The 19223-nt window shown below is 43.7% G+C and overlaps 1 protein-coding gene across 2 annotated transcripts in view; it reads right to left on the bottom strand.

Annotated features, from left to right (window-relative positions):
* GATB (glutamyl-tRNA amidotransferase subunit B) overlaps positions 1 to 19223 on the bottom strand; it is a 66137-nt gene that overhangs the window by 29224 nt on the left and 17690 nt on the right. For both annotated transcript variants that reach the window (XM_090036390.1, XM_090036389.1), the window contains exons 3-4: positions 3632 to 3745; positions 790 to 988 (exon numbers count right to left, since the gene is read on the bottom strand). In XM_090036390.1, coding sequence (XP_089892516.1) covers positions 790 to 988; positions 3632 to 3745 — 313 coding nt within the window. The remainder of the gene's footprint in view (positions 1 to 789; positions 989 to 3631; positions 3746 to 19223) is intronic.

Here is a 19223-nt window from a genome sequence, read left to right on the forward strand (position 1 = left end):
GGACCAACTGCAAGGTTGGGATAGACAAAGATAAGTTTTTGAATGTAGTTTGAAGATGACTCAGAGAAGAATGCATTACATTCAAAAGCTTATCTAAGTGTACCTCAAGTATGTAGTTCGGGGTGTGCAAAATGTGGCCCGTGGGCCGGATGCGGCCCGCCAAGCCATTCTATCTGGCCTGCAGGGCTCCTAAAAATTTTAGAAAATTAATATTAATCTGTCCTGTGCTGCCTGTCATGCGGCCTTGATGGCTTGCCTAAACTCAGTAAGGGGCCCTCCACCCAAAATAATTGCCTGCCCTGATGTAGTTGGTCCAATAAAGAAAGATACCGTCCACAAAAGTCCTTGCCTCTCACCTATTTCCTGGACCATTATGGCTACAACACCGCTCCAACACTACCCAAAAATTAAAATATATTTCTAACTCAAGCGCTGCCCTATCACCTGAACTCTCTGTGCAGCACATGATCTGCAGTGGTGTTTCTTTTGGTTTGAATTGCTTTTTTAGAACAATGCTCATAGCACAAGAGCTCAAAGCACCTCTTCTGGCCTCTTGAACACCTTCTGATGAAGGGTTATCTTCAGGTTGGCTGGTTTTGAGAAATCAGAGCCACTGGCCTCCTGACCTGCTACTGGCACAATGCTATCAGAAAACAGCACAAGAATAAACAATCATTAGCTACCTGAGAAATTCAAGCATTTTTTCCCTTTCAAAATTTAACACAAACTTTTGAATTGTTTTGAGGGGAGAAAAGAGAGAGGAGAGAAGGAACATGATTCAAAACCTACCAGCCCTGTTCAAGTCAATGAGAGTCTGGCTCCTTGCATCATTGTGAAGGCTCTTTCCACTGTCTTGTTCCAACTGAATCTGCTTGATCCTCACATTCTTTGTTACCAGCTGACTTTGTTTTGCCCCTACACAGAAGGTGTATGACAGATTCCCATTCACAGCAATAGGAAGTCTTTGTTGAGTAATTTGGTAGCCAGCCTGCATGCAGAAAAAGCTTTTAGATTCAAAGAATATTTACTGTACATGAACAAAAATTTTAAACTTTGTCCGACGATGGTCTGATCCCTTACTCTCCTGACACTCTTGACTGCCCCACCCCTGGCCAGGATTCCCACCCTCTATTCTGGTCAAAACCCTATTGATTTGCAGGGGGAGGAAGGGATGGGCAAGAAAACTGGAACAGCCTGATTTCTGCTAACATCACTATTTGATCCATGAGGGTCAGAGGAGAGGAAGTGGATTTATATGATGAAGGTTAGTGGGTCTCTCTCCGCCACCAGCAAAGCATGTCACTACTTAGTGTTAGTGATTTTTAAGTTTCTTCATTTTCACCAAAAATCAGCAAGGTTCTGTTCAGACTGGGGAGGAGCAAAGCATGGAATGAAGGGGACAGGGCCTACCCAGGTGAATAGGTCAGTCTGTAAGCAATGGAGTGCATTACTCTAATGATAACCATTGTAATAAGTGACTAGATGGGACAGGCTCAGTATAATCTTTCCACATAGCTTTTCTTACCACCCCCCCCTCCCAGCTTCTCATTAAAATTATTTTTAAAAGCCTCAAATGGTGAGTGACAATAAATAACAAGAATCCCATTTCCCGTCCAAAGCCCCATTTTCAGGAGTAACAATAATCCCATTGTCAAACGACCCTAAGAAAAGGATTTATTTCGTCTATTCCATTCAGCTCATTAGACTAAACTCTGCATCTTATTACAGGGTTTCCGGCTAGCCTGTTTCATTATGAAATGCAGGCCAGGCATTTTATAGTCAATGCTCAACACCACAGATGCCAGCCACAAGAAATCCAGAGTTGTATGTGTTTAATGCTAATAAAATGTGTCACTATCTCCTTGACCCAAATTTCCCAGCTTATCTGACCAGAGGATGCTGTAATAAAAGCCATTAGGAAGCACTAGCAGTGTCTGCAGATGCATCTTCCCTTCGCACACACTTTCTAAATAGATAGATTACTTTCTGCCTGGCCTCATTCTTGTATTTGTTTTTATTTTCTAAATGAGATAGCTTGGTAGAGATGTTGCCACCAGAAAATCTCCAGCCTTTTTAATATAGGGGCTGAGCCACTTAACATAAAAGTGACATGCAAATCGACTTTGTTGGTGCTCCTTTAGGATAAAAAAGAAAGGTCTGAAAGCTGGGGTTTTGCTGCTGTTTTTATTCTCTCCTGCTTATTGTTTACAAACTCAGAGCTTGTCAACATTTTTTGAAACTAAAAACTACTGATAACTCTAGAACTGGTAAAAAAAAAAAAAGAATTATATCCTATTTCTCAAAGAATTCATTTGGCCCCTGCTGCTGCAGTAACTTGGTGGCTCCCAAAAATTAAAAAAAATATATCCTGAAAAGAAACCTTCAAGTAATGTTGGTATATATTATGCTTATTTCAGAGACAAGAAACAAAGGAGCAGACAGACAGTGAGTGGCTTGCTCAAGGTCACACAGGAAATATCTAGCAGAAATGAATACTGTGGCTGATGATTTCCAGTACATCAGCCACAATATCATACATCTCCTAGGGACGTTAAAACTGACAAAATGAGAGGGTTATAGTGGTTTGGTTCAAAATGTGTTCTACATTAAAAAAACAACAAAACACAACAACCCAGAAGTGCCCAAATAAGCAGCCACTAATGTGATACTCCCATGCATTGACTGAAGACCTGAGGAAATCCCACTCTGACACTCTGGATCTCCAAGGACTCCTCTAGCAAAATAGGAATGTCTGACTATTCTAAGATAACATAAAAGTAGAACAAAACCTTTTCAATACAACATTCTAGTCTTCTTCATCCCAAAATAACAGAGCAGCTAATGCACTGTTTCTCCCTTTGCAGGTCACTATTAAGTCTAACAAAATCCAGCATAAATATGTGGAGAAATAAAACAACTTTTCCAGGTTAGAGCTGTGACTTAATTAACAGAGAAATAAACGTAAATTCTTATGTTCTGCTAAAACAATAAAACCAGACTCTTAACTAATTTCAACCTTCTTAACTGCATTTTGTCAAGCGCAGTGAAGTGAAGCTTATTCCCAAAGACAGTTTATTCCAAGCATTAAAGCAATCCACAAAAACACAAACTTAAAATGCAAAGGTTCATTTACTAGCTATTCAAGATCGTGGCAAAAAGTACTAGGTTTGCAAAGAGAATAAAGATAATTTTTACATTCTTACATTTAATAGCAAAAGAAAAGATGCTTTGATGTTTATCCTATTGTAATACGTGTTTGCTATACATTCATTTTAAATGAATGGCTATTATCAGACTGTTTGCACTTACCATAACAGACAATTACCACTAAACACTAGGAAGGGAGAAAGTATGGGGCCTAGCAGCACCATCTCCCAATTCAATTACAAGAAGCCACTGGAATCGTGAGGCTAAGCAAGGAGTCAGCAATCAAGGCAATCATATTTAATCAGTGAGTACCAAGGTACAGCTGCCTTTTGATCAGGGCACAGTGCAGCATCCTGTTGGGTTGGACCAAACACTGACTGAAAACATAAAAACCATCTCTTCACTCATCCCCTACCTGCTGTCTCTGCTCCAGGCCTGTCCTTTTTCTACAGCTGTGGAGAGACCAACCATAATACATACTTACAGGCAGATCTGCATAGAAATAGTGTTTCCTGTCAAACAAGGACTTCTTGTTTATGCTGCAGCTGAGTGCCAGGCCTGTCATCACGGCCGCTTCTACACATCTCCTGTTGAGAACCTGAAAAAACATGACACATGATTTTGCTTAGATACTCACTATGAAACAAATGCTTCTCCCACATGCTACCTTATACAAAGCATATATTCAATTTTGCTTGCCTTCAGCAGGCATTATCTCTCTTTTCTTGTGCAGGAGCTCATATCCATCACCAGACTGGCAGTAGCTACAAATCTGCAATGTTTGAGATGAAAAATAAAGCCATTCAACTGCTTTTGTTAAAAGTGTAACATTAGGATTGCTGGCTTTTCAAATATCCTTAGTAGACCTCCATTTCTACATTGCTAAAAAATTAAAAGTCAGTCAGAGTAATTGAAAATAAACGTGCTGGTCAACAGATGTGACACCTCATGCTGGGTGTTCAACATATGATCCAAGTTACAGACCAGGGTCCCTTTTAAGAACACACATGACTCCACTGACTTGAATAGGATTTACAGAATCTACAGATTCTTTAGAAGTGTCACCTCTCTAGTCCATCTCTTCACCCCAAGACACAATTAACTATACTTAACTTAAACCATTCATGTATAAATTGCTATTAAACACCTCCAACAAGGGTCATTTTCATCCTTTCCCTGGATGAGGTACCCTAGTGCTTAGCTATCCTTACAATTACAAAGGTTTTTCTCAGGGACACAGCGTAAAATTCCTTGGTTGCAATTTAAACCTGTACATCTTGTTCTATCCACAGTAAACATAGAGAACAGCTTATAACTTTCATCTTTACTGCAATGTTTTATGCATTTGAAAACAATTTTATCCATCATGGTCTTTTCTTTTCTAAACTAAACAATGCCAGCTCTTACAATTTTCTCACCGATTCTGTTTTCTACACTTCTGAACATCTTTGTTGCGCTTGTCTAGGTTCTCCCCAGTTGGTTCACATTTTTCTTGAAACAGTATGACCCGATTTAAATGCTCTGATAAATATGAATGAACTGAAACACAAGTGTACGCACTATGCTGAACTGGGACCTGAAAGATCCCATGCATGTATCTGTGTGTAAACACCTGTGGACTTTATAAACCACTTTTGAAAATTTCAAATCAGGACTCAGTCTCACAAAATGGTGAGTGATCAATCATCAAGCCCTCACAAGACTGACATAAATTAAGGTAAATACAAGTAAATTGGGATTTTTGTTGGAGATACTCAAAACACACCCTACCAAACCTAAAAATATGCTGGTAAGACTGCTCCCAGGTTGACCAAGACAGCCGATCTTAAGCATGCTGATGTGCCTGACATATTTCAAGGTTTGGAGCATGCAAGAGCAGCAACCTTGAGCACATCTGCGTGGGGTCATGCTACCATGAAGTTGTAGGCATATCCTGTGCCTTACCGGAGATGGTCCATTTACTGCTGCAGCACTCTACCTCAAATAAGCCTCATGGTCCTGAAGAGTACAGAGAAAATTTGGTTCCTACTTCAAAATACCAGAAATCAGAGTTTTTCAAAGCTGTTTTAAAATAATTCTATTTTAAAAATCTGTTCAGGTTAATTTAACACTTTAACTAATTTAAAAGCTAGTTTGAGGTGATTAAATTCTCAGGGCTTTGAAATAGGAACAGAACTGTCTCAGTCCAATCCATTCTGCTTTCTGAAGCTGTCAAAGAGACAGTGTCTAGTATGGCTGACAAAGGGACACTGTCAAGATGAAATCAGGTACTGAATTCCCCTTACTCAGATTACAAAGAACATCACAGGTAAAAAAACAAACAAATTGAAGGAGCTTTATAAATATTTTTTCTTCCCTTTTTCCTTTTTTTTTCTATTTACCAATTTATCAGCTTGTCTTATTTTATTTTTCTTCTGTTGGTTTCTTGTCAATTTCACTTTCAGGTTATTTATCCATTGCAGTCTCAGTACAACAGCTAGGGAAGATGTTTTTAAAGCACCATCAATATAATCTGAAGGTTTGTTATTTTGTTAACACTTCAAGGAAAACATTTCAATGGGTCCTAGGTTTCCCAAAAGGTTTTTTTTACAAAAGCTAAACACCAGCTTAACTCTGAACAAACACTGTCCTTCAAAAAATTGCAAGAATAAGAGTAAGTCATAAAATACTATATTTTATTTACTTACGTATTTTTAAACACATTTACAAAGACATGACACATTGGCCTTTGGGTGGTTCCATTAGCAATTAAGGAATCAAATTCCATTATGAGAGGAAACAAAACCTTGAGAAAACCAGAAAAAGAACCCCTCTTCTATCAAGACAAGAACAAAATGAATTAAACACGGAAGGCATTTAACCAAGTCCTATTAGACCTCTAGTATAGCTGCACATGATTAGTTAGAACACACTGTTGGGTCTTCTTTTATTCAGTAAAGATCTAACAAAACAAATAAAAACTAAGTAAAAAAAGGGATAAGATAATGATTAAGAATAATTTCCAGTTTGAAATGTTGACCATAGCAAAATGAACCTAATTAGCCCCAACTGCAGACCAGAATGAAATATGCTGGATAATGCTGAGGTACTAATCTATTTTAGTACTGTAGCTATTAGTTTCTTATATAGCAAATGTTTCTATTTTCAGCAATTAGTGTTTTATCTTCCAGACAGGAAGAGACATTTATTATTGCCATGGGAAGTTAGTCTCTTATCACAGTGTTAGCCTAAAATGTTAAAACAAAGTCTCTCAAAAAATTTCAAGTTCCACAGGTAACTTCTCTCTCCTCCAGAGCCTCACCTTTATCTGACAGGATGGTGTCATAAAGAGATCTTACAAGCTAAGCAGGCTGTACAGGTAAATATTTCAATAGGAGATCTCCAGAGAATACCAAGGTACTCGAAAGAGTGGGATGGGGGGTTCACAATGGCACTCCTCCCTATTAGCAAGTACTACGTGCTTAGAATTGAGTTAGGATACATCATGCCGTGAAAGGCGCATCTTTCCTTTCATGCACAAGGTATTAACCTATGCTCCAATTCCATTTTAATTCATGTAACTTTCTTCTAGCACCTAATCTTGCCATCTAATTTGATATGAGAAGCAGTGGTCTTTACTTCCACTCTTTCCTAACACTTAGCTAACACAGTGTTGCTTATTTCACAGAGGAGTGATGTACTAGCTATTTAAACTGGGTAAAGAAGGGCCTAAATGTTTTCAGTCAAGCATGTTACTGGCCTTGGCAGAAAGTTACTAAAGGTGTAGTAAGAACTCTCTAAGTATCATTACCAAGCATTTATGGCGCAGTGAATGCTGCATTTGGGTTGGGCCCTATTTTGCTGGGAACTGTATGAAAAACAGCTCAAACTCATTTGTACATTTTACTCTGTGTCTTATTTATTAACCTGTGCGATGATTGGAAAAATGAAAATCTAATCTCTTTGGACAGCTCCAATGCGAAGGCCGTACCCATTTTCTCTCTTTTCCCAGACTCAGCAAAGAACATGCTGACACACTTCTTCCTCAAAAATGAAAGTTGATCTACTCAATTTTGCTCCTTTTCTGAAATAACCAGTTAGGTACTGTCAGACCCAAGCTTTATGAGCTCAGCCTTGCACAGGGGTAGCTAAGATGGCAAGCCACTACATTTTCTTGGAATTTACATAGCTTTTCCAATCTGTGGCAATAAATATTAATACTGTGTAAAATTTTCCTTTCTAATGACCTAGAATAAGTTTCCTGAACTTGTTTATGTAGTAAGCTGTTATTAACTTGATAACATTGACTAGCACTGCAAATTTAAATTATTGGCTTCACCTGACAAGCTGCCAATCTGAAAAGCTAGCAAAATGCTGGCTTTTAAAGAAAGATATGGAACTGCAGAAAAACCTGTGGACAGAGCCCTAAAAAATCCTAAATAACTCATGTTTCTAACATGGAGGCATCTATTACATGTATTAATTCCCAGGAAATTCCTAGAGATTTATTCTTTGTAGGTAGAGGAAGTTGTTGAAACTGGAAAGCTACAACAGGACTAACAAGGGCTTCTCAACAGCAATTTAATTTTTTTTGTAGTAATATTACCTGGATAGATGTACCAGAGCAACTGAGGGCAAATAAAACAAGTAAACAACCCTGTTCAAATTTGTCTAACTGCAGAGAAACTGGTTTACTCTTTCCACATTCTCCAGGAGCAGAAATATGCTTTCCACAACTCTATCACTTCATGCATGAGCTCAGTTGTAGTTCCACCTGAGGCACTGCCTTTAGCAGCAAACATTATTAAACATGGACTAAAATTAGTTTTTCAGTTGTAAAAGTGATTTGTTTCATGTTGAGACAGCAGAACCCTCCATTAATGGCTATTTAATATTCAATAGTGTGTGTTGGGGGTGGAAAATGTGAATCACCTCCATTCTACCTCTGGAGTTGACTGCCTCCATCCTATGCAGTGGCATCAAGCAGGACCGCATGATCACACCAGTGCCATTTGCCATCTTTCTTGCGGTGATCAGGATGCTCATCTATGACTGTCTGCCATATGGCATAAAGCAAAGGATGGATGGGAACCTTTTCAATCTCTCCCATCTCTGTGCCAAAACAAAAGTTACTTCAGCCTTGATTGTGGAACTTCAGTATGCCAATGACTGTACTGTCACACATAATGAGGATGGCCTGCAAATGACCCTTAACTCTTTCAAGCATACTCAGTGCCTGGGATTGACCCTTAATATTGGAAAAACAAAGGTGCTCCACCAGCCTGTTCCAGAGGCCAATCAACTCCCTCGGCAAAGACCCCCAATGATGGACAGGAGCTGGAGAACACTGAACACTTTGCATACCTCAGCAGCCATCTCTCAAAGAAAACCAACATCAATGAGGAGATCCAGTATAGAAGCTAACGTGCCAGATTTGTTTTCAAAAGACTGAATCATTGTGTGTTTAATAATCATGATATCAGGACTCAAACAAAGTTCCTACTATATAAGGCTGTGGTAATCCCAACTCTTCTCTACAGCTGCAAAGCTTGAGTGACCTACAGGAACCACCTGAAAAGCCTGGAACACCATCACCAGCACTACCTCTAGATGTTCCTTGGCACTGTCATGCTCCAACTGGACTCTACCAGCTTTACCCAGCAACAGATGCCATCAAGCACTCTCCTCACAATCTGGAAAGCCCCTATTTGGCTTGCTGCATGGCCCTGGCCATGTGCTGGAGGAACCCCGTCCCCTGTGAAAAAAACCGCGCACATTTTAGCACGAAAATGTGACAAATCGGGGCTTAAAATTGGGCTTGCCATCTGGCCTACAAAAGCTAGGGTGGAGTTTCCACCCAGAGAGAGAAGCCAGAGCATCCACCGCTCAGTGGGTAGGCCTGGCCAGCTTCCCACGGCTTCTCCTGCCTCCGGAACCATAGGCAATCGTTTGTGCACCCGTTCGTACCGGTTAGTTCATTGTCGACTTCGATCTCGGATCCATCGTTCTGTTCCAAGTGTAACCGCCTGCGCAGCCACATCCACACCAGTGGTGCGTAAGTAAGAGATCAAATAAAAATGTTCTGGAACCATTATGAGTCTACCTCTCCCTCTCGCAAACTAACATCAGGGGATAGAACCCACCGGGGCAACAGTCACAACCTGGCTCGCACAGGCATAAAGTGGGAGGATTGTCACACAAATGCCACTGTCCTCACTGATGCTTCCACCACCAGTATGGAAGCATTGATTATTCAACTTCAGCTTCAGTGGACAGGGCACTACGTGTACATGCCTGATGAACATTTATCAAAACAACTGCTAGACTCCCAAAGACAAAGGACATACAAGGGCCAGAGCAAATGCTTTAAGGACACCCTCAAGGAGAACATTAAGAAGTATGGCATTGACACCACAAATCGGGAAAAACTAGCTCAGGACATGGCAATGCCTTGTGAGAGAAGGTACATCTTTGAGGAAAGCCATCTCAACCTGGAGGCAGAAAAACAGAAATAAAAGGAAACGAATCAAGACCAAGAAATCCATGGTCCCACCCTCCCTTTAACCACCACCTGTGGCATCTGCCAGAGTCTTGCAGCTCTAGGATTGGCCTTCTTCACAATCAATGGACTCATCTACAACCCTTTACTTGGCCTGTGGGAGTGTTTATCCTTGACCATGAGGGAATCGCCACTGCCAGCAGCCTCTGGAGAAACCATTTATTTCTCTCTTGCACTTTTCTCTCTCCATTTCAAACACCATTAATTAAATTTGTTCCAGTAGCATCTAGGAGGCCAGTCATGGAGTGGGACCCCTTCCCCACACTGTGCTTGGCGCTGTACAATCCAAGCCTATGCCCAAAAGATTGACAACTTCCAGGCTTTGACAACTTTCAGGTTTGCCAGACAGCAAACATCCAAATCAAGTGGGTCTCGAGAAAAACTTCCCCCCTATTTACAATCATGAAGAGCACCTCAGTTCTAAACTCGCATAAAAAGCCTTCTAGCTACAGCATGTGCTTACATTTGTTCATTTTACCTTCCTTTAGATCAAAGTTAGAAGCAGGATTATAAGGATCCAGTAAAATCTGACCAGCAACTCCCTGAAGACCAACAAATGTTTCATGGACCACAGTCTGGAGGCATATCTAAACATATATTTTCAATTTAAGGCTATTTTATGTCACCCTGGTTTCTATTTGCTTCCACTAATAAATTCTGTCTTATCATTCAAGCTGTGCTGAAAGTACTATCCTGCTCTGTTATAGGCTTCTTTGAAGTGTATTCATAATTTATACTTCAAAATAATTACTCTCAAATCTACTTAGTTTTAATGTAATTGTGAGCATTAGCTCTGCCTGTCAGATGAGTATTTACAGACAGACCTCTTTTTTAGCATCTTCCTACCCACCTCCAGGGTAAAAACTCCTTTGTATTTGTGATACTTTAGAATGAAGAACATGAGAGAAGGTGGGTGAACCAACAAAAATTAATTTTTGGTTAGACGCTGAAAGATGCAAAACTTTGAAAAACTGAGATTTTTTTCTCCTTTTTGAAACAGCTGTCTATTTTGCAAAGCTGTATTTAAAATGACTCAGCCTAGAAGCTTCAGATTTGTTTTGTTCGATAGTTTTAAAACAAGATATATCACAAAAGACTACATACAGCAAACCTGTGTATAAAACTTTGAAGCCATTAACAGTGTGTCTGTTAATTTGTAGATACTGTCAACTTCCAGCATACATCATGTAGTTCGCCAAAGATCAAGAAAGGTACAGTATCTGATCTGAATAATAGCACTGTTTTTCACTGAATTATAGATGGTTTTGTTCATCTACAATTACATAAATACAAAGGCTCCTCCAGAAGAATATTTAACTGTGTCGGTAAATTAAGAAAATAGTGAATTTAAAATATAATACTTTATAAAAAGCTAAAAACTGTAGATAGATACCAATTCAAACACCACAAGCTAAATTATAGCAGCCATGTGAACAGTTTTCAACCCCAGGGACTTCTACCTGGGCCTGCCCTCCAACCAGGAACAAGGAAAAAGCCTGAAAACTGTAATGGATTTTACCTTTCCAAACAGTCTACTATTTTCATAAAAGCCTCATCTGAACATGGATTGGTCTATACACTACAGATTAGGTTTACTGAGCAAGATGACCATACAGTTCCAAGCAGCTGTCAGACACCTCTGCTTCTCCTGCCTTCTACTGATTGATTTCTACAGTAAGGTTTTGGGGCTGCTTGTTTTGGCTTCTGGGACCAGCCCAGGGGATACATTTTATGGAATTGTGCTGTTCTCCTAATCAATTCAACTGGCTTGTCTCAGCTTTTGAGTCACTTTGCAGCCAGCACCCCAGATAGATGTTGCCTGCCACACCTACCTGGCTCTTGCCACTGGCAGCAATAGGAAAGCAGCCTTTTTTCTCCAGCTTGAATATTATTAGCAGAAGTATATCTATCTTCTTCTGTCACACCATTGCTGACACATGCAAGCACGTTAAAACATTAAGGAATTTATCCTCATAGCACAGCACGGCAGTGGTGGAAGTATCATTTAGCATTCCCATATTAGACAGGGAGACAGAGAACTCAAGTGCAGGCAGTCCTCAGATTTACAACACAATTGGTTCCCAAAAACCATGTCTTAAGTTGAAATGCTGTAACTCAGAACCATAGGAACAATGTTATAAATGGGGGACTGGTTCCTTTACCGTGGTTGACACAGCTGCATCCAGCTGGTGTGGTGGGGGGAGGGAAGGGGTGTGGGGGGGCAGGTCAATGATCCTGCAGCGAGGGAGGGCTTGGGGCTGAGGCAAGTGCTTCCCAGGGAAGGGCTAGGGCTGCTCATGCTGCTGCGTGCCACTGGTTCAGTAGCTGTTCATGTGGCAGCTTGTCCGGTGGCTCTCACCACTGCTCCTGCTGCCAGTCTGCAAGGGCATGGGGTGGGAACATGTGCCCAAGGATCTGTGCGGGGTGGGCGGAGAAGATCCTGGGGCACGTGCAGAAGGCTCTGGAAGGCAGAAGGTGCTGGGAGTGGGGCCTGTGCTCGCCCAGCCGGCGTAGGGCCGGTGCAAGACTGAGCCACTGCACTGCCTCCAGACAACTGGTGTGCAGCAGTGGGAGCCAGTCTGGCCTCCCCAGGCCTCCTGGATAAGCAGCAGCTTCGTCCCAGCTGGGTGAGAGGCGGCAGGGCATGGGCCACCCAAAAACTCGCTGCAGCCCCCACCAGAGCTCCCGCTCCACCCTGATCCAGAGGCACACCCCTCACTCTCCCCAATGTCCTGCTGCTGCTTGCCCAACCAGGGCAAAGCTGCTGCTCATCTGGGAGACACGAGGAGGCTCGGCCGGCTTCTGCCACTTCATGCCTCTTGTCTGGATGTAGCGCAATGGCTCAGTCTTGCGCCAGCCCTGTGCTGGCTGGGCGAGCAGGGAGAGGGGCATAGCCCCTGCTCCCAGCACCTTCCGCCCAGGGCAACTCCGGCCCTGCCCACCCCACGCAGATCCTGGGGCACATGCCCCTGCCCCATTCCCTCCTGGACTGACAGTGGGAGCAGCAGTGAGAGCTGCCAGACAAGCCACCACACAAGCAGCTCCTGGACTGGCAGTGCGCAGTGGTGCGAGCTGCCCCACCCCCTCCCTGGGCAGTGCTTGCTCCAGTCCAGGTCCCAGCCCCAGCCCCAGCCCCAATCCTTCCCTTGCTATGGGGGCACTGATCTGACCCCCCCCCATACCCCTTCCCTCTCTCCTCCCCCCAGCCACAACAGACTTACCAGCTGGATGCAGCTGTGTTGACCATCATAAAGGCAAAACCGGCATGGGAACCTCGAAACAGGGTGTCAATTTATAAATGCCGTAAATGCCGTTTGTCACAACTCAAAAAGTCGCAAGTTGAGGAGTGCCTGTACAAAGTTCGAAACAGGACATGAAAGTACTGGGAATTTAATCTAGTCCAATATGATAACTAAAACCAGCCTGCCTGGTGTAGAATGAGAATCTTAAAAAGCCTTACTTACCCTTAGAAACAACAAAGGGAGGTTTGTTCAGTAGTATAGTGCCAACCATACAGCCCCAAAACTGGCACAAAAAGCAAGTGGGGGGGGGGAGGGAGAGGGACAGGAATTCTCACTTTTATATAGAAAATTATAGAGGTCAGGGTCACAAGCCAGCAGGCCAAAGAGAGGGAACAGGTAAAAAAGAAATAGACATTAACAGTGGGGTAACATACTCTCACTATCTTATATTTCCTGCCTCCACACACACCTCCAGAGGTGTCCCCAAACCAACCTTTAGCCTGGAAAGTGCTCCAACAGCAGCCTGCACTTGCTCTTAAGCCTGAGTCCAGCTCCTTCAGTCATCAGCCCTGACCAGCGAGATCTCCAGTCCCACCACACACTCCTGGTGTCTGGAGACCATATGTAGCCCTCTTACCACTCTCTCTCCTTTTCTTTCAGCCTCTTCCTGCTTATTCCCTTTTTCTTTGTCCCCTTCCCCACCCCCCCAAGCTCCTTGGGGGTTTTGGGGGATTGTAGTCCACATTAGTCGGCACAGCTCGGCAGACTGCCCCGTGCTGTTACACACATCACGTTCATAGTACATTATCCCCTTTTAATTGGATGTGCCCCCACATCCAACTAAAGTTATGCTGTGTAGTCCCTAAGCCACCTGGGAGGTCTTTGCTCTTGCTATGATTTATGTAGAGGGTCAGGAATATGGACACTCACTGGCTCTGGTACATTTTGGATACCCTCTGGTATATCCAGCCCTGATCTTACCTCTCAGCCCCTGTACTTGTTCATCATCACCATCTTCATTCCCATCGGGCCATGGATTCCACCCTACATTTCTTGATCCAGAAGCACCCTCTTGCAGCATCCTATTGGACTTATTTGGGGCTATATTGGTGGAGGTTCTGTTGTAAAGTCCCTGCCAACATCTTGGCTAATGATGGGCAGGTCTCCCCAGCTCCCATATCAGGTCAGGGTCTCTTGTTCTGCTAACACACATAGGGTTTCATCCAGTTATAATGTACTACTGATTTCTGTTCACCAGGCCTGCTTGCCAGCTCATATAATACCTCAGATAATTTCCTGACAACTGTATATGGGCCACTGAACTTCTTACATAGCTTTTGATGCCAATCCTGCCTCCTGGCTTGGTTCCATACCCACACCAACTCTCTTGGTTCATGCACCTGTCTAGTGACCCTGAGGTTATGTGCGGCTGCAGCCTGATGTCTCTTAACAGCTCGGCTAACTGAATTTAGGTATCCTGCCACTTTTGTAGCATATTCAGATGGATTGTTTAATTCTTCTGATACATTTATTCCAAAGACAATATCAACAGATAGGCAAATCTCCTGTCCAAACACCACCATATGGTGCATATCCCATAGATAACTGTACACTGCTCCAGTAGGCCATCATGACATAAGGGAGAACAGCATGTCAACTAGAGTACAGTTGAAACATTCCACTAGTTAATTGAATTGAAGGTGATATGGTGTTGTGAGTGTTTTGTTGATTTCCAGAAAGGTCACATACAGGATGAAGCAGTTGGGATCCAAAATTTCTCCTTTAATCGGTGTGAAGAGATTGAGATACACCATGGTAGCACACACATCTCTACACAAAAACCTTTGCCAGAGTCTCAGCCTCTGATCAGGGACAGGGTATGCTTCTCCCCACTTAGAAAAATAGTCAGCCAATACTAAACATGCACTGTTTCCACATGGTGTAATGGGCAGGGGACCCAGGATATCTCTGGCTATCCTTTCCAGGGGTCATCCAGCCTGTATGGAGACCATGGGGGCCTTGGGATTCTTTTACATGCACCAACCTGCACCAGTCCTTAACAAATTGTCTCTAGTGTAACCAGAAATACTGTTATCAGACCTTAGAAGAGTTTCTCCATACCCAAATGTCACCCAGTACCACTGGAATCACACAGAGCTTGCAGAATTGTTGTTATTTCCTTACATGGTACAACTACTTGAAACAAAGTTGGGTATTTACACAGATTCTGAAGTTTTTGCACCAGTACTCCTTGCCTTAGCTCAGGCCACACTACCTGGTGCCTCTGCAAGTGCAGATAATGTCCTTCTTCAGGGAACTCCTCACTATTGATTTCCTTCCACCTTATCAGCTTTTCAGCGTCAGCATCTTCCCGTTGTCTTGCACACCAATCTGCAAACTTTCTGGCTTCTTGGGTATTCGGGGTTGGTTCACTCCTGGCTATCTCTACTGCTGACTGATAGTGGCTCTATCCCCACTGCTTCAGCTTTAGGTTCAGCTTCCACTGTGAGAGGCCTATAGGACAAGGCATCAGTATTCTTGTTGTGACTTCCAGGGTGATGCAGTATCTGGTAGTCAAACTCAGTTAGTAGTTCCAACCATCTAGCCAGTTATCCTTTGGGTTGTAGAAAATTGTGTACCCAGTGGAGAGAACTGTGGTTTGTTCTGGATGTGAAATGTCTCCCCAGGAGGAAATGTCAAACACATTTGGTAAAGATCACCACAGCAAGAATTCCTTTCTTCCAGTTGCATACTGGTGCTCAGCTTTGTTTAAAGCTCAGCTTGCAAAGGCTTGTACCTTTTCCTGGCCTCCGTCAACTTGTGACAAAACAGCAACATCACTTGCATCAGTGTCCAACATGAAGGGGAGATGCACTAAGATAGGGGATAATATCAATTGCCACTTTAGCTCTAGAAAGTCATCTTGATATTCCCTGGTCTACATGAACTTTGTCTTCATAGTTTCCTAGTTGGTAGGGTCGGAAGGGACCTTTGGTTGCCCCTAAACATAATCTCCCCAGCTGGCCCCTCGTGAACATGCCAGGATAATTCTCTCAAAAAGCTTACCCAGGATTGAGGTAAGACTAACTGGCCTATAGTTTCCTGGATCTTCCTTCCTCCCTTTTTTGAAAATGGGAACCACACTGACCCTTTTCCAGTCCTCTGGCACATGGCCAGAGCACCATGAGTGCTCAAAAAGCCATGCCAGGGGTCCCGCAATGACCTCTGCTAATTCCCTCAGCACTCGGGTGGAGATTGTCCAGACCAGCTGATTTAAATACGTCCAGTGCCTCCAGAAGTTCCCTGACTAGATCCTCTCTGACCCTAGGCCTGGGTGTGCTTCCCCTGGGGTGTACAGGGGTCCCAGTGGGGGGCATGATCTGGTCCCTGCTCAGAAAAATGGAGGCAAAGAAACTGTTAAATAGGTTAGCTTTGCTGTCTGGTACAACGACCAGATTTCCTAGTGTGTCCTGCAGAGGCCCCATATTACCCGGTACTTTCTTTTTACCCCTTACGTATTTAAAAAAGGACTTGTTGTCCTTGATCTGGGTAGCTAGTCCCAGTTCCAGCTCGGCCTTGGCCTTCCTGATCACCCCCCTACAGCCCCGAGCAACTGAGGTATAGTCCTCCCTGGTGATGGCCCCTCCCTTCCACTGGGTGTACAACTCCTTTTTAGCTGGATGTTCCCAGATGCTTTTGGTGAGCCATGGGGACTTTTGCACCCTCTTGCCCCCTTTGATCTGTGTTGGGATTACCTCCCTTTGGGCTTGGAGGATCGTCTCCTTAAGGAACAACCACATTTCTTGGACACCCAACTCCCCTCCCCTCTGGGACCTCAGTGTCTCCCTGACTATTCTCCTTACCTCACTGAAATCCACTCTCCTGAAGTCCAGGGCTGCTGCCTTGCTGCAGGCCTTTGCTACCTTGCGCTGGATGGTGAATTCCAGCAGGCAATGATCGCTGTCGCTGAGGTGGTCGGGCACCTGCAGACCCCTTGCCAGGTCATCACCCGTGGCTAGGACCAGATCCAACAGGGCGTCTCCCTGGTGGAGTTGTGTACCTCCTGGGTTAGATGGAGGTCCTGTATCTCAGCTAGGAACCTATGTGAGTGGTCAGACCCGGCTGACTGCTCTTCCCAGCAGATGTCTGGAAAATTTAGGTCACCCATGATGACCATGTCTTTTGACCTAACTGCATCCATGAGCTGACTTAAGAATTCCCAGTCTAGCTCTTCCCCTTGGTTGGATGGTCTGTAGTAGACTCCCACTGTTAAGTCCCTTTCCCCTCAATCTCCTTGTATTCTAACCCAGAGCACTTCAGTGTGCCCCCTCCTCTGACCCAATACTACTCGTTGAGGATGTGTATTTCCCCTTGATGTAGATCGCCACACCCCACTTTTCCTCCCTGTCATATCTCTCCTGTACAGCCTATAGCCCTTGATATTGACCGCCAAGTTGTGCGTTGGGTCCCATCATGTTTCAGTGAGCTCCACTATGTCTGGGCTGGTGTTGGGTAGCAGGAGGGTAAGGTCCTCCTTATCAGATAGCTTATGTAAGCAGCTTGCAAAGGTAGCAAAATCTGCCACAAATCTTCTATAACAGGAGGCTAGATTTAAAAAAGTGGTGCAATGTTGTTACATTTTGAGGTACTAGCCAGGCTTTAACAGCCTCCACCTTCTCTGGATCTGGGCCTACCCCCTCCGTGGAGATCACGTCCCAAAAAGTTCACATGCTTGTAGAAAAGCTGACAACTGTCAGGTTTAATTTTTAAGTGGACTTCCTTCAGCCTCTTAAACACTGCTTTCAGTTTCTGCAAGCATTCCTGAAAGGTTTGGCCCATCACAACAATATCATCCAGGTACACCAGGCAAGATGTCCCTTGCAAATTCACTAACATGATCATCCACCAGTCTCTGAAATGCACTAGGAGCATTACATAACCCAGAAGGCAATACATTAAACTTAAAAAAGTCACTTCTTAATGCAGAATACAGTCTTAGCTCTGTCCTCTGGGAGCACTTCCATCTGCCACTACCCACTAGCCAGCTCAAGGGTGGAGAACTATTGCTCTATGATAATCCACAAAGACCTTCATACCTCCCCCCTTCTTCTGCTCCAACACCACAGGGGCAGCCCATGGGCTGACAGAAGACGTGATGATGACTCTGTCTTCCAACTCTTGCAGCTGTCAATTAAACTCCTGATGGAAATAGATGGATACTGTTTGAGGTCTGTTTGACAGTATGGCTTTGTTAGGCCTGCATGCCCTAGGTTGTGGTCTCCAGAGTTAAGTATATTGTTATACTCCAATAGGACTTCCTGCACCTTCTCAGACTCTAAGCCATGACAACTTAACTTGAACTAGTATTCCAATTTCCTTGGATTCCACTGAAGGTTATTACCAGGTTCTTAAGGTGCTGGCTCTTGTCTGAGCTCAGTACTCAGAACAACTGACCTCTCAGATCCAGGGTCCTCCTACAGGACAGCCACATTTGTCTCAAATGTCCCAGTTACAGTGCCATAATATGCGACCTGTGGTTCTGTTGTGTTAGCAGCATGCACTGGAATTTCACCCTTGAGGCTCTTACCCATTAGAGTTTCCACCAGGAATCCCAATTCCTCATGGAACTTAGGTTCAAATAAGCTCTCTTCTTCACAGCACCATCTCTTCAGTTTGCCAGTGATCATCGTCTCACTTCTAGGAGATATTGTTATATTCTTCTCTGCCACTTCACATACCTTCATTTGGCCATCTGTGTCATACAGGGGAAAACAGCTCCCCAGAAAGGAACAAAATCTGTAAAACTCAGATTGACCTGATAATGTTTTAGAAAGACAGTGCCTAACAAGGCATCTTGATTGGCATCTGTTGCTATGAAGAATTTACATGGGAGCTGCAGGCCCTGGAAGTCAATGGTTGTATTCCCAGAATTGGAAGTGCTCCTCCGCTGGCAGCCTTAACCACTAGTCCACAGGGTTGAAGGTCTCTTTTGGACTCTGTTATAGTTTCCTCCCATACCCAGCTATGTACAATGGATAGCTAGGCACCTGAATCTAGGAGGAATTGGCAAGGGATTTCTCCTAGCTTTCCCTCCAGATAGTATCCCAACCCTGCAGCACCAATAATCACCACCCCCACAGTTTTGTGGGCCTCTGTGTCTGCTAGTGATGTATGGGCCCTTCACTGCTCACCTCAGTTTCCCCTGACCTGAATGCCACCTTCTCTCTGGCATTCCCTCCAGAAATGATCACAGCTGCCACAGTGCCAGCTGTGATCCGTCCGTATTTTCCTGATGA

The sequence above is a fragment of the Crocodylus siamensis genome, chromosome 2 (genome assembly GCF_052110815.1).
Source record: "Crocodylus siamensis isolate JL-2025a chromosome 2, ASM5211081v1, whole genome shotgun sequence".
NCBI lineage: Eukaryota > Metazoa > Chordata > Crocodylia > Crocodylidae > Crocodylus > Crocodylus siamensis.